Source organism: Haliotis cracherodii, unplaced genomic scaffold (assembly GCF_022045235.1).
Source record: "Haliotis cracherodii isolate W230 unplaced genomic scaffold, xgHalCrac1.p SCAF_1, whole genome shotgun sequence".
NCBI lineage: Eukaryota > Metazoa > Mollusca > Gastropoda > Lepetellida > Haliotidae > Haliotis > Haliotis cracherodii.
Genome location: NW_027266264.1, coordinates 33,281,851 through 33,304,119, shown reverse-complemented (window position 1 = coordinate 33,304,119; position 22,269 = coordinate 33,281,851). Strand labels below are relative to the sequence as shown.

At 41.3% G+C, this 22,269-nt stretch overlaps 2 protein-coding genes across 2 annotated transcripts in view; one reads left to right on the top strand and one right to left on the bottom strand.

The window, feature by feature from the left end:
* Positions 1-1,303, bottom strand: part of LOC139463683 (solute carrier family 12 member 8-like) — a 30,459-nt gene extending 29,156 nt beyond the window's left edge. Inside the window, exon 1 of the mRNA XM_071244943.1 lies at positions 486-1,303. Within this exon, the coding sequence (XP_071101044.1) occupies positions 486-698 (213 nt within the window). The 5' untranslated portion in view covers positions 699-1,303. The remainder of the gene's footprint in view (positions 1-485) is intronic.
* Positions 1,304-3,671: 2,368 nt separating this feature from the next.
* On the top strand, positions 3,672-21,855 carry LOC139476148 (dolichyl-diphosphooligosaccharide--protein glycosyltransferase subunit STT3A). The gene is made up of 16 exons (XM_071259385.1): positions 3,672-3,786; positions 4,783-4,902; positions 5,391-5,573; positions 6,202-6,347; positions 6,808-7,005; positions 7,141-7,251; positions 13,240-13,320; positions 14,019-14,175; positions 14,921-15,073; positions 16,753-16,835; positions 17,098-17,259; positions 17,657-17,845; positions 18,620-18,736; positions 19,411-19,513; positions 20,536-20,724; positions 21,352-21,855. Exons 2-16 carry the CDS (start codon positions 4,794-4,796, stop codon positions 21,495-21,497), a joined length of 2,127 nt encoding a protein of 708 aa, XP_071115486.1. The 5' UTR covers positions 3,672-3,786; positions 4,783-4,793; the 3' UTR covers positions 21,498-21,855.
* The last annotated feature ends 414 nt before the right edge of the window (positions 21,856-22,269 follow it).

Sequence of the window (22,269 nt, the reverse complement as noted above, 5' to 3'; positions counted from 1 at the left end):
TAAACATGATAAAAGTCCTAATATTTTTCTTTGATATTTTTGTTCTCATTTTGACAACCTTGTTTGATCATAAACAAACAAATACAAATAGTAAGTAATTATCATGGTTCGTCACAAGATTAAATATTTCAAATATAAATATATGCTGACAAAATAGGTCGATACTTCAGTTCACAGCATGAGGGTAATGAAAGCAAGACTATAATTAGACAATTATATGCTAATAACTAAATGATGGAACATGACATTTAGCAAGCATTTCTTGGTTGTCTTTACATAGCGTAAGTATATATTCAGCACAGCTAATACAGTGACACCAAAAGAGTGAGGCATAAATGGGGCTGACCATATGTTATGTGGGGAGAGACAATAGGGGGATTAATGGCTCTTGTTTTGGAGACTGTGTTTAGTTTCAGGCTGTGTAGGGCCTGTGGTGCACTACATGGCCATGTCGCCATGCTTAAATGTCATGCAGGAGAACATACCTGATCTTCTCGGAACAGTTCATTTTGGCGTCCTTCGTCGAATCCCCCTGCATCATCATGAGGGTTGGAGGTTGGAGGGATAGGTGATGATTTGGAGGCCTGCTGCTGTTCTGTGCTTAACCCATAGCGGCTCCAATCTGGCGATTTCTTGTCTTTACCTCGAGATCCTGAGGACATCAGGTTGGTATGCTCGCTGTCACTCATATCAGACATCTTGTGTCGGCTTCACTCAACTGTCACATACCCTGACATCAGCTAGAACTCAGGTTGCCATAGTGACAGTAGAATGGTCAGTCAGTGCCTGGGAATGAGGAAAATGGTAGCTTCCTGACAGTGTGGAAGGTGTTGGAGGTCAGATGTCCAGTATGCAGCCTCGGTCACTCCAACAAAACTCACACCACGACCTGTCGTTGTGCTCTTCAGGCAGCAAAATCACGCCTCATCCTTCACTTCTTTGCTTCAAGATGGAGAATCCATGAACCACGACAGAATGGCCGACTGCCTTTGTGCAGATCTGTACGTTCGTACAAAAACTGTTAATGAATAATCATTCGCTAATTCACATAACTAACTGGAATGATAATTATTGGCATGGCGAGAGGGCAGTGCACTAAACGAGCCACATATTTACCACATCGAGACGTGTTGAGAATGCACACTGAATCGATATAGAACATAATACACATTACAATGCAGGCATTGCTGGCGTCTGATTGGGCGGGCTCGCTATGGCCACATTGATTTTTCTTCATCAATATCTGTAGAACGTCACCACACAGCTGTGTTGGCAAAGCTCATACTTACAAAGACGACATTATACTTATGACCACGGGCGTGGGTGGTTGGTGGGGGAAACACTTCACGGGTGGGGAGAAACCGGAAATAACGGATAGATTAAAAGCTTAACTTTTATCCTAACAGTCAAATGCGGATAATTTTTATTACTAGAAGAAAACCAAGAGGTGTTCATACATCATAATTCGGATTAAGTGGATTTTAATTAATTATTGACTTTATTTTTGTGACAGTTTATGGGAGTTTAATACTCTGTATTTGGTGTCAGTAGATAAGCTAAATGTAAACGTTTCCATAAAACATATAGATCTAGTAGCATCTAGGCCTATAGCTACAACTCGATAATAAAATATGTACAAAATTCCAACCAGTTCTCTCACAAATATATTCTAACTCACTTTCACCGTTTATTATAATCTACATCTCAATTCCATTATAATAAATAATACTATGGAAATATATTACACTTGATAATCGAGGTTGGCTCTTTTAAATGTATAAAATACTTCGTATCAAAAGACAGATTGGCTGTGTGAATATCGAATGAGGCAGCATCAGTTATTCTCTTCATGTCGAAAAATGTTGTTTTTTTTAATATATAACAGCCTATTATACAGAAAATCTATACAATATTAGAATTCATATAATGGTATATATTATATAACCATAAAAGACTATACATTGTAGATAAGGCAAGAACAAAATCAATAGATTATGCGTGAGGGGACCACTAAACGTACAACCTGAATTCCAAATTCCTAAGTATCACCGATTTGCACATACTTTTGTGGCTGTGTTTCAAGCTGTTTATAAACACAGAAATTATGAAAACGAGACAAACTTTACTATTAGGCGAACTGAATTGTAGAACAAACATTGTACACTCCGAAGTTTGCAGTTTGCCGACGTTATCTGCGAAGTTCAGTAATTCGAATATACTGACTGCTGTGGAAGATTTAAAGAGCGCTTCCGACAAAAACGTATTTCAAACACGGGTCAATCGTTTTTCAAAATATTTTTGTTTGTTTGTCTGTTGTTTAACGCCGCACTCAGCAATATTCCAGCTATATGACGGCGGTCTGTAAAATAATCGAGTCTGGACCAGACAATCCAGTGATTGACATCATGAGCATGTATCAACCAAGTCAGCGAGCCTGACCACCCGATCCCGTTAGTCGCCTTTTACGGCAAGTATGGGTTGCTGAAGACCTATTCTACAAATATAATAATAAACAATAGATATGCCCCCATACTGAAACATTGGCAGTTTTATTGTTTTCAAATAATTGTTTTGGAAATTTAAACATAATTTAGAGCCTGGTCATAGAATATATACAGAGAGAGAGAGAGAGAGAGAGAGAGAGAGAGAGAGAGAGAGAGAGAGAGAGAGAGAGAGAGAGAGAGAGAGAGAGAGAGTTGGTAATACGGTTCAGGCACCAGTTGTCCCGGCTGTGTTATATTAGAATCGCGATAACGCAATGAAGAGAAGTTCACGAAGATGAACAAGAAGCATGCAATGTGAACTGGGTTTTATTTACGCCAGGCACCACTATTTCAGCACTTTATCACGTGTGTATAGCCTTTAAACCTAGTGGCTTATGTTGAAGGGCACTACCCACTTGTGGCTATAGTTAATGGAATTAGACAACCAGGGCATGATATTATGAGCAATGTCCCACGTCTGGGTTCGCTGATACGTACGTAATCAACCAAATCAGCAAGCCTGGCCACCCCGTCCAAATCTAGCTGCCAGTATCGACTAGTTAGCAATTCTAATAGTGTACAAACAAAATTCTATTCCTTTCAAGTTTGGTTGAATATGAAAAAAAGAGTTAATGTTTATTTATAAACAGAAGCAAAAGAAGACCATGGATGGAAATTTTAAATATATGGAGAGAAACAACGCTGTCTGGAAATTATATATTTGCTGTGGGAATTTTCACCCATTTAGAGTCACACAGTTTGTGAGCAATTTCAATTAATAAGAATGATTATTTTTGGTAAGAACAAAACACGAATTTTGGGTTCAGGGTGGGAAGTAAAAAAATGGTTGCAATAAAAATATGGCAATGGATTCACTGTGTTCATGTAAATAACATAACAGCAACAACTGCAGGATTATATTGACGAAATGCAAATTTGAACTATCTGGTCACGCCCACCCTCGATACTGACGTTACTCAACGGAATTCTACGAGGGTTTCCGACTGCGACAGGTACCCGTGCCTGACTGATATTTCCGTAAAGCAAACGAAATGATTCTTTGCGCACTTGGTCAAAATCCCCTTTATAGACAGAAACGAGTCTAGTTAATGTTGGAAGACTGGAATTACTAGTATAATGCGATGCACGTCATATAATGCAGACGATACCCAGTTTAACTCATGCACCAATCGTAGTGCGTGTCACTTCTGCCGGTCGCCATTACCAAGTCGCCGGTGCATGTTGTAATAGAAATATAGTTTATCATCGAGACACATTCCCAAAACAAGCGTCTACACAGTCGGTAAGCATAGCTAATGGTGCATTCGTCATAGAATACAAGCTGTTTGTGTGTGTAGCGTAATCCTTGGACAGTAAACACGTGCCCTTCCGGAAAGTCGATGGTGCGACCACTCTGATGATGATGTGGCAAGCGCTCAAGTCATTGCAGATAAGAAATGTTTGGGTTGAAATATACAAACGATATTTACATTGGAACGAAAAGGGGTTTAAATGCTTTCGCCGTATCTTACCCAATTAACTTCCTCATACGATTTGCACATTATGCATCGAACAGTCTAATTTGCTGCATGGGTTTGTTTGACGAATTGTCCATGGTAGCGTGTACCAAGTCAGTAGTAGGATACGTCTCATACTATGATGCAAACCGAGTATTGCAAATGGCAGCTCGAAACATTCTAGTTAATAAACATTTCGATCAGTGCAGGTGTTTTACCTCCATAGATCTGGCTGGTCATTATGTAAGAATTCAATCTTTTGGCCGAATAGAAGATCTTGGGCCTAGATCTACATGTACTTCCAAGTATACATAAATCGCCTGCAAATGAATTTAAAATAGACATATTAACAATATTAGCAATGTGATTAAGGAGACAATATCTGCACCTTGGATATGTTAAAAATAAATAGTATTGAAGTCATATGTGTGTCGACTGTTGCAAAAAGAAGTGATACAACACTAAATTGGGTAATTCTCTAAAGATTGAATGCGGAAAGTATGTGCGTAACATGCAATCTCTGTCCTATGCAAGTATATTTATCCAGACCCTGTTAGAATAGGTCCCCAGAAACAGGACTAATTGGAATTGGTGGTCAGGCACTGTGACTTAGTTGATTGCATGTCATTGTAGCCCGACAGTGTGTATTATTGCTCATAGTACGTCACTGTTTCTGGTCCAGACTTGCTTATTAACAGACCACCGTCTTATATCTGGAATAATGCTGAGTGTGCTTAATCAATAAACAAACAAGACTAATTCAGATGTGTATGATGTTACAGATCCTCTGACCATGAAGACAGCTGCCCCAGCATGGGGCCCTCAGTGGCTTCTGAGAATGTCTCCGGACAAACAAGACACTCTGCTCAAGATGATGGTCTTGGCAATTGCTTCTGTTCTCTGTAAGTAGATTTTAACAGTAAACAAGATAATGTTTAGAATATAAATAATCATGTTACATACATAACAAACATATATCAAATACTGTTCAAGATTAAGCATGAAAGTCAAGGGTCCTTGCCATAGCCCTAGTGTTAAAACTTAAAAATGTAGAGAGTTTCTAGATTTAAATACAACTGGATTAAGCCACAAGGACCCCAGGCACCTTAATTTCGAACATTGCAGAGTTAACATTATATTGAATGTCTGGCAGTATCAACATATGATCAAATAATCATTTTAACATACTATTTACTTATTAGCTGGTTCATTAAGATATCATGCATCCTTTTGAGAAACATTGTTATTATTATGATTTGTAATGAGTTCTGTTTGAACAACTAATTGTTTTATGATGAATAATGCTTATGAATATTATATGATTTTATAATTTTTGTATTTTTCTTCCTATACTTAAATCATTTGATAAGCTTTGTGCGTTGTATTTCAGCCTTTTCTACAAGACTGTTCTCTGTGTTGCGATTTGAAAGTGTTATCCATGAGTTTGATCCTTATTTCAACTACCGGACAACTCGGTTCTTGGCTGAGGAAGGGTTTTACTCATTCCACAACTGGTTCGATGACCGGGCATGGTACCCCCTTGGTCGTATCATTGGTGGGACCATCTACCCAGGTGAGTCTTTCTGTTTAATTATCACTTTTCCATGTTTAAAGATAGTTTTTCCAAGCCATAAGAATAAATTGTCAAAATTATGATCGGTAAAAAACCATGTATGAGCTAAGATCCAAGATGAGTAACCAAACAATGGAATATGTACACACTTTAAATAGAAATAGCCACTCAAATTACAAATAAGACACAATCCCCAAAAGGTGTGGTTGTAATGATTTAGACCTGCCACATTTTTAAAGGAACCATAAAAGATGTTAAAAGATGGTTCTTTTTGTTACCCTGTCTGGCGCTTGGCTTTCAGGGGCTAAAATAAGGAGTGGTCGGCTTGGAGTCAGTATACTGTGTCTGAGTGGGGTATTCATTAACTGCGGCATGGTATCTCAGTAGGCTAGCACTATAAATCAGCATCAGTCCGGACTAGTACAAGCAGCCACACACATATGTGCATGCACAGCAATATATAAGTGCAATAATCTTGGAGGCCACGTTAAGCCCCATTTCACCTCACCTCAATGGAACCCAGTAAATCACACAGACCACAACAAACCGAGTCCACACATTAGGTTTGTTGCTCTCTCCATTGAAAATTAAGCCTGTGAAATCTAACTCTTTCTCAATGTACATACAGGTCTGATGTTGACATCTGCGATTCTGTACCACGCTCTCAACTTCCTGCACATCACCATCGATGTGAGGAACGTGTGCGTGTTCCTGGCGCCTCTCTTCTCCAGCTTCACCACCATCGTCACTTACCTCCTCACCAAGGAGCTCAAGGTAACCATGGACACTTTCAACTGACCATTTTCAATTTGGGAAGGTTAAGATAAACATTTTGATTATTACTTTTTTTATGACACATGTCCTGCCAGTCATGGTTGTGTAAATTGGTTGGATCAGCATAATAAATGCCACTGTTTTATAATAATCATATTAAACGTACAGTAACCAAGATAGCAAGCATTCACTTCTGCCAAAGACCGATATTATATAACAAAATTAAAATCCTGATCAGTTGATCAATATGTCGAAAAATGAAACTTGGCACAGGAGACCAAGTTGTCATGGCGAGTTTCATTCCATATGTTGGTGCAATTTGTAAAGCATGTTCTCTATTTTGATGTGATGTATTGGTAAAATAGGTTCAAACTACATAAGATCAGTTCTAGTGTTCATGTTGTCATGGTAAAAGGTAGTATTTGTCCTGTAGAGAATCATTACAACTGATGTGTTTCAGGATGCTGGAGCAGGACTGGTGGCAGCTGCCATGTTGTCCATCGTCCCTGGTTACATCTCCAGGTCTGTGGCTGGTTCCTATGACAACGAGGGTATCGCCATCTTTTGTATGCTGTTTACCTACTATCTTTGGATCAAGAGTGTGAAGACTGGCTCTATCTACTGGGCTGTTTTCTGTGCCCTTGCCTACTTTTACATGGTAAGAAACTAGTGTATATCTGCTTTGATGCTTTTGGAAAACTCAATAAAAACACAGTTCGTTGAATCTCTTATACTTGCAATATATATTTATACTTTTGACCACTATACATATGACTGGATTAAATCAATACAGGTGTCCTCATGGGGAGGTTATGTTTTCCTCATCAACCTCATCCCCCTCCACGTCCTGGCTCTCATGTTGACTGGCCGGTACTCCCACAGGATCTACGTCGCATACACCACGGTAAGACACCCACAGGGATCATGGTTAACTCTTTCAACACCGTAGGCCGGTTATCCAGCCAAGAAGCATCGAGTCCCCAGACACCGCAGGCCGGTTATCCGGCCAAGCCGTAGTCACGTCAAAATAGTATATATTTTTATGGACCTACCAGTAATGTCATTCATTTATTAAATCTATCACATTTCACAATGTCTGAAATACATATTCCATTTCAATTTAACATTTTTTATCGTTAAATTAAAAAATTATTCACTATTTCTCGCGATGTTATTGAAAATAAAATTCTCGGACACACATTTCGGCAACGGGTCCACATCGAACACGTCAAAGAGGAAAATAAAGACGTTTTAAACGAATCTTTAAATATATTATACAAAGTAATAAATAAAATCAACAAATATATATCTAAAAGTAATCAAACTTACATCTAAGTTATTATTTCCATCTTTTCGTGCGATCGCGTGTAATGTAAGTCAAATGACATCTCGGCTTTCGCCGCCTTGAATTCTCGGCTCGGACACGATGTTTAATGCAAAAATATATGCATGAAAAATCTTTGTCACAGCTCGTAACCTACCACGATACATTCACGAAGTTCCATATTTTTGATATATATCGTGATTTCCTGCTCAAAACGTTCAGAATAACACGATTTAACAAAATTCTTTCGCAAACTTCTGTAATTTATCGAACACGAGCTTGGTATCACAGCTGTAATTTGATTGGCTGCCTTAGGTCACGTGCTCAAAATTGACCAATCACGATACTTGTAGCAGATTTTAGCAAGAAAGCGTCATTAGAAACCAATTTTAATCCAATGAAATCGCTTGTTATAACTACGAAAAAAACCAGTCGATGTTACGAGCGTGTAGATGAAGGAATAAGCTTTCCAGCGATGTGTCATATGCCATTCTTCGACGAACGTGTTATTCATATGAAACCTCGAAAACGGGGGTATTTCTTCATTTTACTGAGCGGACAGTCGCTGTTATCGGGAAATGGGTGATGACAGAAACTATTTATAATTCTTTTTAAAATGATTTTCCAATTACGTAAACAATGAAAATAAAACAGAAATAGGTACGTGGATATTATGAAATCATATATTTGCAGAAAATCGTCAAGTTTTCGCTTCTTTGGTCCTTAATCTGGATGTTAACAACGTGTTAGGGTACATTTTTTATTTACAACGAATTTAATTAAGTTGTAAATGCATTATTTTAAATAATGTGAAAAACATAACTTTGATATTTATAATCCATAGGATCAGACCTTTCAAATGGTGTATAACATGTAGTAGCAAATATATTTTACAAGCAGGTATTTTCTTTGATAAATGTTGGCTTCATCTATCACACAAGAAGATCTGGGAACTCGGTGTCCCAGCAGTAAACACTTCTGGTTGACTGGTGTTGAAAGAGTTAATGGTGCTATTTTCAGGCCGAAATATACGCTGGGTCAGAAATTATGCCTGTTTGATAGTGCTAGTCCACTGAGATACCATGCCACAGTTTTACATGAATACCCAACTCCAAGATGACCAGTCCCTAATGCCAAGTGACAGGCAGGGTAGCAATAAGTACCATCTTCTTTTAACACCTTTTGGTGCAACTTGGCCAGGGGGATGAAACCATGGCCTCCTGCTCCCTGGGCAGATGTTCTGTCCACTACAGTGCAGTGTTTGACACTGACCAAAATTTGTCAGTGGTCCAAAGGACCAGCACATAGGAAAATCTGCTGGACCTGTTGGATCGCTACTAAACACAATGGTGCTGTCCAAAATGATTTTTGAAAGGTATTACTTCTGCCTATTTCTACAAACCCTATTAATTTGGGACTCTCTTTCCAAGAGGGTATTAGTCACCTCAGAGGTCTGAGGTGCTGCAGTTTGCTACGCAAAGTTGTCTCCCTTAGATAAGCCAGAATCTGCTGGTCATGGATTTGACTCGTATCTACTAAGATATTGATCCTTGGCCCTTAAAGGCCTACGTCCCCTATAAATAGTGGACCTCTTCCAAAGGTGGCAGTGCCAACCTTGACTTCAGGCCGTTGAAATGGTACAGCACTTGGACTGCTCTTTTGAAAATATTAATAGTTCTAAGGCTTATCCATGCTCAATTTTTAGTCCATTTATTCCAGGGATTTCAGAGAGTACATCAGCCTATAAATACAATGTTCAAATAACTGTCATGAATAGATATTTGAAAAAGAAATTTGAAAATTCTAAAGAAATTCAAAACTTCTAACGTTTGACAAGTCCATCTGTGAGAGTTGGGAGGGGTGAAGGGTGTAGCCAGGGACTGTAAACACAGCCAGGTCGTGGAGGGGAATGCAGACAGATGGCTATCTGGGACCATTACCGCTGTCACCACAAGTGTTTCAGTATGAGAGTATAATGATAAATGAACAAAATGTTGGTAAAGAGACAAAACACATGCTTTTTCAAAGAAAATACTTTTAAATGGTAAGAAAGAGGTGGGATTCATAAAGTACAATTGCACATATATATAGAAATTTACACAATAATGACAATGACACAACATAATTTCTTCTCTAACATGTTTCAATGTAAATAAATAAATAAATAACTAAATATCACGATTGCTAGTAATTTTCTTGCATACCTATTGACAGAAAGGAATTCCTAATGTGAATAACTATGGATAAAGCTTTCTCATAAAATGACTCCAAATAGCATTTTGATAATTATAGCTGGGTTTGACCAATCTTTTCTTTCCTGGTGCATTCCTGTGACCACACAGTTCAGGGGCCAGTCTTCTGGCAGGTGGCACCCATTCACTGGTGGAGTCCCTATCTACATTCTCATTCCAGTGTAAAACGGCCAAATGACTTCTCCTAAAATATTCAGATTTGCCAAATGATACACGTTTGTGGTGAAATACATTCATTACATTGTTGAAAGATTCTACATATGCAGTGTCCATTGCTGAAAGAAAATCTTTTGGATGTTTATAAATAAGACTGTTTTGAAGTGCAACAGCTAACAATTTTTCTGCTTTCGGATCAGTTATAATTATCTTTGATGGTTCATAATTTTTCTCTCTTCTGCACCGGGAACTAGGATTGCATCTGTCATGCACATTTTTGTAATGATTTACAATATTATCTACGGAAGATTTAAATTTGATTTCATCTCCCTCTGAATTCCGCAAAGCGTAATTAATGTGTGTTCTAATTGAAGAAATTTTGTCACTCAGCTCTTCATGCCACGTGACACCATGTCTGTGCTGAGATCCACTGGAAAGTTTCTTTAGCTCTCTTTCCACAGCCTTCAAGGCATGCCAGGTGTCATTCTGGTTGAGAGTGAGATGCTGGTGTGTCCGAATGTACTTGTTTATTGACATGTTTCTGTCATGGGCATGCACTCTCACAGATACAGGTCCATCTGGGTGCATCTCCAGATAGGTATAGATCCTCTCCGTACCGAGTCGTTCATGGCGCTGTGACACTGAATCCTCCTCCTTGGTAACAATTTCGTCTCTCAGAACTTGATGGCTATTTATTCCTATGCACACAACATCCGTGTGCTGAGAGTTCTTACGCCATCCATGTCGCGCATCGGTCATAATGTCAATTCCTGCCTCAGCATCCTGATCTGACATGAACGTGATGCCGATTTCTTCTCTCAAAGCATTGTCACAGCTGTCTTGATATTCCGCTGCCACACAGTTGTTATAGACAGTTTCATCACCTTGCATATTTTCTCGCATATACCCAAGAGATACGTGTCCAGTATTGGCAGCTTGGCACATGCGCTCGTACTGCACATGGAGCATTCCACTACAGAAGTATCCATGGGCCATTCTATAGTTGACGAGAAACTTTTGATTTGGGAGGTATGGTGACGATGCCCATGGGGCGAGAGATGTGTTGCAGGTCTTACAGGATATATCCAAAACCGCTGCATGCCCACGGCAGTACTTTTTAACTGCAGAGAACTTTGCATTTCTGCAAGTTCTTACATGATCAGCAGTCATATTTGCCAGTGTATCCACAGACTGAACTGCTGTCATAAATATGCACTGGTTGACATCCCCCCTGTCGGTAGTGCTGTAGTTTGGTGTCATGTCAGGTGCATCTTCCATAGTTTCATCTGCATCCTTTGTGTGCGCATTTATGTACAAGTCCAGAATCCTTTCAATGGCTTCTGCATTGTTCACTCTGAGACCCTGCATATTGCCTGTAATAATTTCTTTTACTCTGCACATCTTCCTCTTTATCCTGTCCTTCACATCTGCCCCACACTGAAGTTCCAGGTTGAATCTCTCTTGCCTGCCATCCTTTCGATGGGTGCTGTTATATACCGATTTCTTTCCAGGATCCATGACTAGTATTGCGATTCACTGATGTGTCTTGTCTTGTATGAAGCAAAATACAGACTGCAGTTTTTGTCATATGGTCTATAATTTCTATGGTCCTGGGAAAATGCCAAGGAATAATTAAACAGGAAATGCCAAGAGGTGATGATACATTTTTTGTCAAGATAAGGAAGATTCATTAAACTGAAATATTGCAAACTGGTCATTACAGTTGAATGACACTTCCTCCAGACTAATTGATAGCGGTCATTCCTGGGACAGACAGTTTTCCTAAGGAAATGGGAAGGGTCATAAACAAAACAATGCTCGTTTAACTACAATCGCCAATATGCTTGCCATATAGTGTCTTGAACATCTCACTAGAAGGTACCATTTTGTAATCTCTCACAAGCAAGAAGAAAATGGAAAACCGTCATGTTTTATGCCTGTTGGTTACTGACGAAATGGAACAGATCATAGATGGTATATTTACATACCATGGTTGGGAACTGAAACGTGCATTGCCTGCTGATCATGCTGGAGATCTGAACTGCACATCATCTAATAACCCACAAATGACATCAGAAGATAACAGAGAAAACAGTGAAGAGAGTGATGACCGTGAAGGGGATGATTTACATGCCCCTATCCCAGCTGACCAAGGAGGAGATGGGGATCACGAATGCCCCCACTGTTTATGCAATCCATGCATTACACATGAACAGTACAGACAGTCTTGGATGCCATCTCAGAATGCCTTTCCTAGCCTTAGAAACCGTCAATTCCGGAAGGTACTATATAAGAAATATTGGACATTACTCCGAAACAGGAATGTGTGGCGTGATCCACGATATATAGCCAGGAAATGTTCAGCTCTGAGACAAGACAGAAGGATGACATACTACAGGTGGCATAGGAGGGACATAATGCCCAACTGTGTTATCAGGAAAACAAGACAATGGATGCCTAAGACGGACAGGGAGGAGTATGTCGGACATCAGTGGGAGAATGTGTAGAACATTATTCTTTGGAATGATTGATAACTGGTGCAGAATTTGGTCTATTTTGTTCATTTCTATAAAAAGGTATGATTATTTTAATACTGTAATCTTGTTCCTCATCAATAATCAGTATACATACAATACAAATACTATCAATGAAAAGAAGGAAAGAATGTAACAGAAGTTGAATAGATTCAACATTCAAATAATGGAATTCTTATGCTGATTTCCTATTGTCATAAAAACAACATACATAAAGATATTTTGTATTCATTGACAAAAAATAATTACTTAAAATGTTTTTTCAACAAATTTTAGGAACATTTTCTGTAGAATTTTTATCATTCTTTTCTCCACTAAATTTACATTAGAGGTGCCATGCGGTGACATACGGCACACGCCTACACAGCCCCATGGCCAAAGCAGAGATCTCTATCAGGCTCATATTTCAGTCACCCCTCTGCTTGGTGAGCATGGGCTAGGCTAATATTTTTCTCCCATGGGAGAAATACTCGGGCCTTTAACCATTCAAGTGGTTGACATCAGATGTGAGCTGGTTATCCTGGCCCAAGCTGGGTTATTTATGTACTGCTATAGTATCGTAGTATCAACAACATGCACTCATTAAAGGCGTTGAAGCTGTTTTAAGTTTGACCTTTGTGTTTCAGGTGTACTGTCTGGGGACCATTTTGTCCATGCAGATTCCCTTTGTAGGCTTCCAGCCAGTCCAGTCCAGTGAACACATGGCTGTAAGTACATGTACATTTACCCTGTATGGATTGGAATTGGTCTCCAGCAATGTGTGCAGCTCCCACAAACCTTAATGGATTGGGTGAAGGCTTGGTGACTATGTTGATTGCATGTCATCATATCCACACAATGTGGATCATTACTCATAATTTCAACCACTGGATTGTGTGGTCCAGATTTGATTGTTTAGGAGTGGTGTTGGACAACAAATAAAGGTATTGAAAATGTGTATATGAATTGAATGATGAGGTATCTATCACCAGAGCTCCAGATAAGCTGCGTATCTGCGTAAAATACGCATCAGAAATGCAGAAATATGCAGTAAAATAAAATCCAAGCGTATCAAATACGTAACGAACATTACAGATACGCTACAAAAATAAAACTTGTGTGTATCATCAAAATATTGTGAAGTAACCCTGCATATTCGATTAGCAAATCAGCAACTTATTTTGAAATTATAGACAGGCATTCCATCAACCTTACCAAACTCCAAGATGACAGTTACATCATGATCATTTGCCATCACACTTTCTTGTGGAAGTATCATGGTATTTTTGAGTCCTATAAAGCTGTCGAACCCACACGACACCAGTGTGCAGGGTTAAATACCCACAAAACCAAAAGCTTATCTGGAGCTCTGTATGTGTATTGCATTATTGGTTTAGAGGTACAAAATTCAGTGTCTATGTTGCAGGCTCTTGGTGTGTTTGGACTGTGTCAGATCCATGCCTTTGTGGACTACCTGCGCTCCAAGCTGTCGTATGACCAGTTCACCCTCCTCTTCCGCAGTCTGGTTCTGTTTGTGGGCTCAGCTGTGTTTGGCGCTGCCGCCATTGCAACCGCTCTCGGCAGTATCCTTCATCTACACATGGAGAAAAGACAACATGCCTCTTTGATTGTTTTATACCATTTTATGGCACAACATTTTGTAAAACATGTGCAGCTGTACGGAGACAGATTTATTTGGAATAACTGCTTAGCACATATAGCAGGTGTGTTTAGAAACCTTGTTCACTTAAACTTTCAGAGAACATTCATAATTCTATATACACCGATTCACAAAATGGCGCCTCGTTGTTGATGGCAACATATAACGATCATTATGAGATTTAAAAAAACCAAGAGAAACAGCTTCCCACATTATGAAAGTGGATGACTGGTTTGTTAAATCTTTATTAGAAATAATAACGACTTTTTCAATATAATTACAACGTTTTTCATCTTATATTTTTTAATATCTGCGAGTACCGGCACATGTCTTGCAGTCCGACTTCGCAGTGTTTTTTGCCTTTTTAATTCCTGGTTCGGCTTATCTGCGGGTCATATCATTTTCTTTCATATTTCAATGGTCAAGTTAACACCTCGGCTTATCTACGGGGTTGGCTTATCCGCGGTCATATACGGTACAGATAAAGTTAAGAATGTTTATGAATATTGAAAATGAGAAATGTATTCTGTTTGTAGCAAACATTTATAGAGCTCAAAAGTCTGTTGTATTGGTCGTACATCATGAAGTAAAAGGGTCGTATTTCCTGAATATGAACAGGAAATGTTAGTAAGGAATGTTAAGACTGTTACGTTCCTTAACCATGTGAGAAATCTCCCCCTGGACCGGGCGTTTTTACTCCCTGCTGGACCCCTCCTATGCCAAGAACAACATCCCCATCATCGCCTCCGTCTCTGAGCATCAGCCCACCACCTGGAGCTCCTTCTACTTCGACCTGCAGTTCCTGGTCTTCATGTTCCCAGGTAAGTCACAGCAGGGGGTGGGGGTAGGTGGTGGGGATCAGTGAGAGGGTGAGGATCACTGGCAGGGTGAGGATCACTGGCAAGGGAATGAATAGTGGGAGGATGGGGGTAGGAGGAATAGTGAGGATTGGTGGGAAGGAGGCTGAGGTACTGTAGGAGGGTGGGGAGCAATGGGAGGGTGGGGTGCAATGGGAGGGTGGGGAGCAATGGGAGGGTGGGGAGCAATGGGAGGGTGGGGAGCAATGGGAGGGTGGGGTGCAGTGGGAACCAATGGGAGGGTGGGGAGCAATGGGAGGGTGGGGTGCAGTGGGAAGCAATGGGAGGGTGGGGTGCAGTGGGAAGCAATGGGAGGGTGGGAAGCAATGGGAGGGTGGGGTGCAGTGAAAAGCAATGGGAGGGTGGGGAGCAATGGGAGGGTTGGGTGCAATGGAAGGGTGGGGAGCAATGGAAGGGTGGGGAGCAGTGGGAAGCAATGGGAGGGTGCGGTGCAGTGGGAAGCAATGGGAGGGTGCGGTGCAGTGGGAAGCAATGGGAGGGTGGGGTGCAGTGGGAAGCAATGGGAGGGTGGGGTGCAGTGGGAGGGTGGGGTGCAGTGGGAGGGTGGGGTGCAGTGGGAAGCAATGGGAGGGTGGGAAGCAGTGGGAAGGTGGGGTGCAGTGGGAGGGTGGGGAGCAATGGGAGGGTGGGTGCAGTGGGAGGGTGGGGTGCAGTGGGAAGCAATGGGAGGGTGGGGTACAGTGGGAAGCAATGGGAGGGTGGGGTACAGAGGGAAGCAATGGGAGGGTGGGTGCAGTGGGAGGGTGGGGTGCAGTGGGAAGCAATGGGAGGGTGGGGTGCAGTGGGAAGCAATGGGAGGGTGGGGTGCAGTGGGACACAATGGGAGGGTGGGTGCAGTGGGAGGGTGGGGTGCAGTGGGAAGCAATGGGAGGGTGGGGTGCAGTGGGAAGCAATGGGAGGGTGGGGTGCAGTGGGAAGCAATGGGAGGGTGGGGTGCAGTGGGAGGGTGGGGTGCAGTGGGAAGCAATGGGAGGGTGGGAAGCAGTGGGAAGGTGGGGTGCAGTGGGAGGGTGGGGAGCAATGGGAGGGTGGGTGCAGTGGGAGGGTGGGGTGCAGTGGGAAGCAATGGGAGGGTGGGGTACAGTGGGAAGCAATGGGAGGGTGGGGTACAGAGGGAAGCAATGGGAGGGTGGGTGCAGTGGGAGGGTGGGGTGCAGTGGGAAGCAATGGGAGGGTGGGGTACAGTGGGAAGCAATGGGAGGGTGGGGTACAGAGGGAAGCAATGGGAGGGTGGGAAGCAATGGGAAGGTGGGGTGCAGTGGGAGGGTGGGGAGCAATGGGATGGTGGGGTGCAATGGGAGGGTGGGGTGTAGTGGGAAGCAATGGGAGGGTGGGAAGCAATGGGAGGGTGGAGAGCAATGGGAGGGTGGGGTGCAGTGGGAAGCAATGGGAGGGTGGGGAGCAATGGGAAGCAATGGGAGAGTGGGAAGCAATGGGAGGGTGGAGAGCAATGGGAGGGTGGGGAGCAGTCAGTTGGATAAGAAAAGGAGTTCCTAAACAGTATCATGCATCCATGCATGTAACCTACCTATGATAGAAATCACATGGTAAAATTTCTTCAAAATGCGAATCAGACTGATTTATTTCATAAGTCTTACTGTTCATACTGGGTTCTATTTCAGTTGGTCTGTACTTCTGCTTCTCTAAGCTGACGGATGCCAACATTTTCATCATCATGTATGGAGTCACCAGTATCTACTTTGCGGTATGTTCTTAGGGATTCACAAAATGATTGACCCACTTTTCTTATTTCTGCATTGAACATACCCACTGAAATAAAAGTAATGCTTTGAATGAAGCTCTGAAACAATGCTTCAAACAAATGGATCTTAAAAATGTTTTGAACAAAACAGATCTGAAAGAAGGTTTTGGGAACATGGTGGAAGAACGCATTTACAAATGGGTATGACTTAGTCTATGTAAATACTTGAAGCTAGTTGTCTGACAGTAGTATTTGGTTGTTCCAGGGAGTGATGGTTCGACTGATGCTGGTTCTGGCCCCTGTCATGTGCGTGTTGTCTGGCATCGGTGTCTCCTCCATCCTCAGCACCTACATGAAGAACCTGGATGTTGCCCGCAAGGACAAGAAGCCCAAACGTGCTGATGGCTCATATCCTCTGAAAAATGAAGTAAGTACATTTCTGACCCCTCACAATCAAGAATATGTTTTCGTTTCTTCATATCTTCCAGCTCCTGTGAAGATTCCAGCTTTTCATAAGGTCCTTCTACAAATTAACATTGTATGTATATGTGTGGCTCGTTTGTGTGTCATGGTGCTCTGTTGATGTGACTGATGCTCCGACTCTGGTCCAGATTTCTTTTAAGGCTGAAAGTGACATAGTTGGAATATTATGACTGATGCATTCAAAGACTTTAGTGAGTGGGTAGCCACTATTTCTGGTGTCTCCAACTGTGATATTGCTTGGAGCGATGTAGAGGACTTTCAGTGACTATATTCAGGGGGATTAAGACTGTACCTGTATTAAAGTTGCAAAATCCCAATATTGTGATGTAATTCTTTTCCAGATCGCCTCAGGCGTGGTGATGATCATGACAGCCTTCCTCATCATGTACACATTCCACTGCACGTGGGTGACCTCCGAAGCCTACTCCAGCCCCTCAATTGTCCTCTCTGCCCGTGGTGGTGACGGCAGCCGGATCATTTTTGACGATTTCAGGGAGGCTTACTACTGGCTAAGGCACAACACTCCAGAGGTTAGTGCGACACTTATGTCAAGGTCTTGATTGAATGTTTCAGTTTGCACAATGAGCAGTCTAAAACTTGTACCATTGACTGTGCCTGTGTCAAGTCAAAATATTGATATGTTGATACAATGTGTTTCCTAATACAGTATTGATATCATGTCATATGGACATTAGGGCTGGGAAGGTTAACCTTGGGCCAAGTGGGCACTGAGTACTGACCCGTGGTCAGTCATGTGATGTAATGTTTAATGACAAGCATTATCTGTAACTCCATGGTTACACTACAAGTCACTAATGTTCGCATTTCTTTCGGACCAGTCATTATGCATGCATTCCTTCTGACTTCAGTATGTTTGAATAAAGACAAAGCTTCAGTAATCTTCAGATCTTACTAGATCGCTTTATATGTGTTTCTAAATACATTTTGCCAAGGCTCCAGTCAAATAATTCCTAGTCGGACATTTTGTACCCATCTCTTCAGGGTCAGTTATTGGGGGTTGGATTCCCAGGTAGTAAATTTGGACTCATCCCAACCCTAATAGAAATCATGGGCTGACTTGTCTGTTATAAATGTTACAAACAAAAAGTCTTTGCAAGGAAACAGGAAACAAATATGATGAACACTAATCATGAGTAACAGAAGAAAGATCAAAATCTTGTCTACATTTAATAACCAAAGTTGTCAAATTCTTTCTGTAATACTCTCTGTAGTTTGATTCATCTGAATGTAATGTTAGTTTTCTGTGAATGTGTACTGAGTTATCCAATGGTGCTGATTTTCAGGATGCCAAGGTGATGTCCTGGTGGGATTATGGGTACCAGATCACAGCTATGGCCAACCGGACAATATTAGTGGATAACAACACTTGGAATAACACGCATATCTCCCGGGTTGGCCAGGTAAACCATGTTCAACATAGAAAAATCACTCTTCCTCTCATGGTTTTTTGAAAGATTTATTTTCATTTCTAGTGTGTGAACTTTGTTGTTTAACGCCACTCTCAGCAATATCCAGCTGCATGACGGCGGTCTGTAAATAATTGAGTCTGGACCAGACAATCCAGTGATTGACATATTGAGCATCGATCCACGTAATTAGCATACGATGACATGCATCAACCAAGTCAGTGAGTCTGACCACCCGATCCCGTTCGTCGCCTCTTACGACAAGCATACTCACCTTTGATGGCAAGCATGGGTTGCTGAAGATTTATTCTTCCCCGGATCTACGTGAATCGCTCTGCATACATTCAGTTATTGAACTGACAGCAATATTATGCTTTTTATTAGGTTATCCTTGAGCAACAAGTTGTTGAGTTGCTGAGTTTCAGTCACTCATACAAGCAGTAAAAAGTATAAAACCATAGAAGTTGCATGAACATGAATACATGACACTTTTTTATAGATAACAGCTTCAGTATTCTTTGTGAGGATGAAGGGGCAAGAAGTAGCAAGAGACTTAAACAATAAAGAAGTTGTTGTCCATGAAAAAAGTGTCATGTATTCAAGTTCTTTGATCGTTTACGGTAGTCCTGATTACTTATCATGCTAATGGTTTCTGTCCTCTGTTGCAGGCCATGTCCAGTACAGAAGAAAAAGCATATGAGATAATGCGAGAGTTAGACGTGAATTATGTGCTGGTAATATTTGGAGGCCTCACAGGCTACTCCTCTGATGGTGAGTGGTGGTCACATATTTCAACTCCTGGTTGCCACGTATCACAGTCTGTCATGTGTCATGAAGCAGGGTTGCATCTGGACATGCAGCATTAAAGGAAACTTAATTTATTTATTTTTGTTAGTAAGGGACATGGATGCCCCTAATTGTTGCCTTAATGGGACATGTGCCCCCAAGTCTCAGGTTTCTTGATGCAACCCCCGTGAAGACACTTGTGCCAGACTTTAGTTTCCAGATACCTTCTGCCTCTCATGAAATAATCCTGGTGATGACACTTTCCATTGTTGACCACCATGAGTCAGTTGTGTGACTACCAAGGAAGATGGCTCTGCCATTCTACCATCACACTATCGCCAACTGTTTTCTCACATACAGCCTTGGTCTAGTGGTAGAACATCTGCCCAGAGAGTGGACGGTCTGGGGTCGATCCCCAGTTGCGTCATACCGAAAGACTTTAAAAGATGATACTTGTTGTTAAGCTGTCTGACGCTCAGCATTAAGGGGCTAAAACAAATATTGGTCGGCTAGGAGTCAGTATACTGTGTCTGAGTAAGGTATCATATTAAACTGTGGTATGGTACCTCAGTGGACTTCAGTATAAAATCGGCATCAGTCTGGACTAGTACAAACAGCCCCACACACAAACATGTGCATGCATGTCACTTTAAAAGTCCAATATTTTGGAGGCGATGTTAAACCCCATTTCACCTAACCTCATACAGCTGATGATGGTTTCCACATTATGGCTGATGCACAACAGGGTTTGAAACATCTGTCCAGTAACAGGTTGCACGGTGGGACTTGGATGACTGTCAACATACCTCCCAGATTGTTGGTCATGCTGTCAACCACTGGCGGAGTCTTTTAGAGCTAGTGTAGATGAGTGCTGAATGCAGCAACAAGGTCACACGTTCCTTAAAGATAAAAGTTGATCCATTAAATGGCACGGGTGGTTCACATTTCTTAACGGAAGCGTATGATTTCATGTTACTAGCTACGGTTCACTGCTCCATGTGCTTCAGATATCAACAAGTTTTTGTGGATGGTGAGGATAGGTGGCAGCACTGATCGAGGTCAGCACATCAAAGAGAGTGACTACTACACGTCTCGCGGCGAGTTCCGCGTGGACAAGGAGGGCTCTCCCATCCTCCTCAACTGCCTCATGTACAAGATGTGCTACTACAGGTTCGGCTCAGTCTACACAGAGGCCGGTAAGTGCAACAGGACACATCAACATGAGAGATGAATTGTCACAACGCCATAGTGATTTAGTTCTTGTCGATGACCAGAGTCAATATTCTTGTTTCCTTTCAAAGCCTGTCCAATAGCTGCAACATTGCTATTAATGTGTTTGGGACACTCATTACTGATACTCATCTATAATGCTTAATGGAGAAATGTGTGATAAATGTGTTGAGTATGGAGAGAAATACTAAGCATGGCTAGTGGCTAGCTCTTTTGATATGTGGGAACTTTTATTGAAGAATGATCATCGGAAACATTTTCAGTTTGTAAATGGCAATAACCAGTTTAAAATGTACAGCAAACTTCAGTGGCAGAGAGATTAGTGATGTCATCTGATTGTGGAATCATGGTAGCTGATTACATCACAATGGTCAGCAAGGCATTCATTATAGTGATATCTTCCTGATCTCACCTCTGTGATATCTCCTATGGAAGACAGTTTTGGATGATTGGTCACATTAGTACTCATGATGTTCATGCTATTGACTTCCGGTTTCCTGGTCAGAAATCTGAATAATGACTGGCTATGACATATTACACCATGATATTCCCTCCCAAACACAAGTTTATCAAGTGCACATTCTGTATTTCAGGCAAGCCTACTGGGTATGACAGAGTGAGGAATACTGAGATTGGTAACAAGGACTTCGAGTTAGACGTCTTGGAAGAAGCTTATACCACAGAACACTGGCTGGTCAGAATATACAAGGTGAAGAGTCTGGAAAACCGTGGAGTGTAGTGCCTGTCTCTCTCTCACTGGCTGTAGGGAGACTGGCTACAGTCTAGCCTGACACATTTCACGTTTCAATATTGTCATGCTTGCTGCTGAACATTAAGATATCCTCTTATTGGTTTTCACATGGCAGTGTTGGAGTATGGACATGGTCAACCAGAATTAACAAGAATACTTTACAAAAAGTAAATGAAAAATTCCTGAATTTTGGGGAGTATAATAGTTTCCATGACGATCTGGTAATGGTTGATCTATAATCTCTACTGACACAAGTTGGCCGCCATCATCCAGCTCACAGCGGCGTCTCTACAGCCTACACTCATTTCCTTGTACATGTTTCACTTAATAAATATTTTATTACAAAGAGGAATGCTTTGGCACTTATTACCCCCCTAGCATATAATGCGGGGGGATATAGCAATCAGCCAGTCTGTCCGTCCATCCGTCTGTCCGTAATCATTTCCTTTTCCGGGGCAGAAGTTCAAAACCATTCAGTGTATTTGATCGAAACTTGGCAAATCTATCAGGCACATACTGAAGTGGTGCCTTTTGATATTTTGGGATTTTTCTAATTTATATTTTTAAAAATATTTATGGAATGAAGTTGGACATAGACTCAATTGGGGATGGGGTTCGTTTCCGAGGCAGAATTCGAAAACCATTCAGTGTATTTGATCGAAACTTGGCAAATCTTATCAGGCACATACTGAATTTGTGCCTTTTGCTATTTAGGAATTTTATAAATTTTTATTTTTTTACGTTTCCATGGCAACAAGTT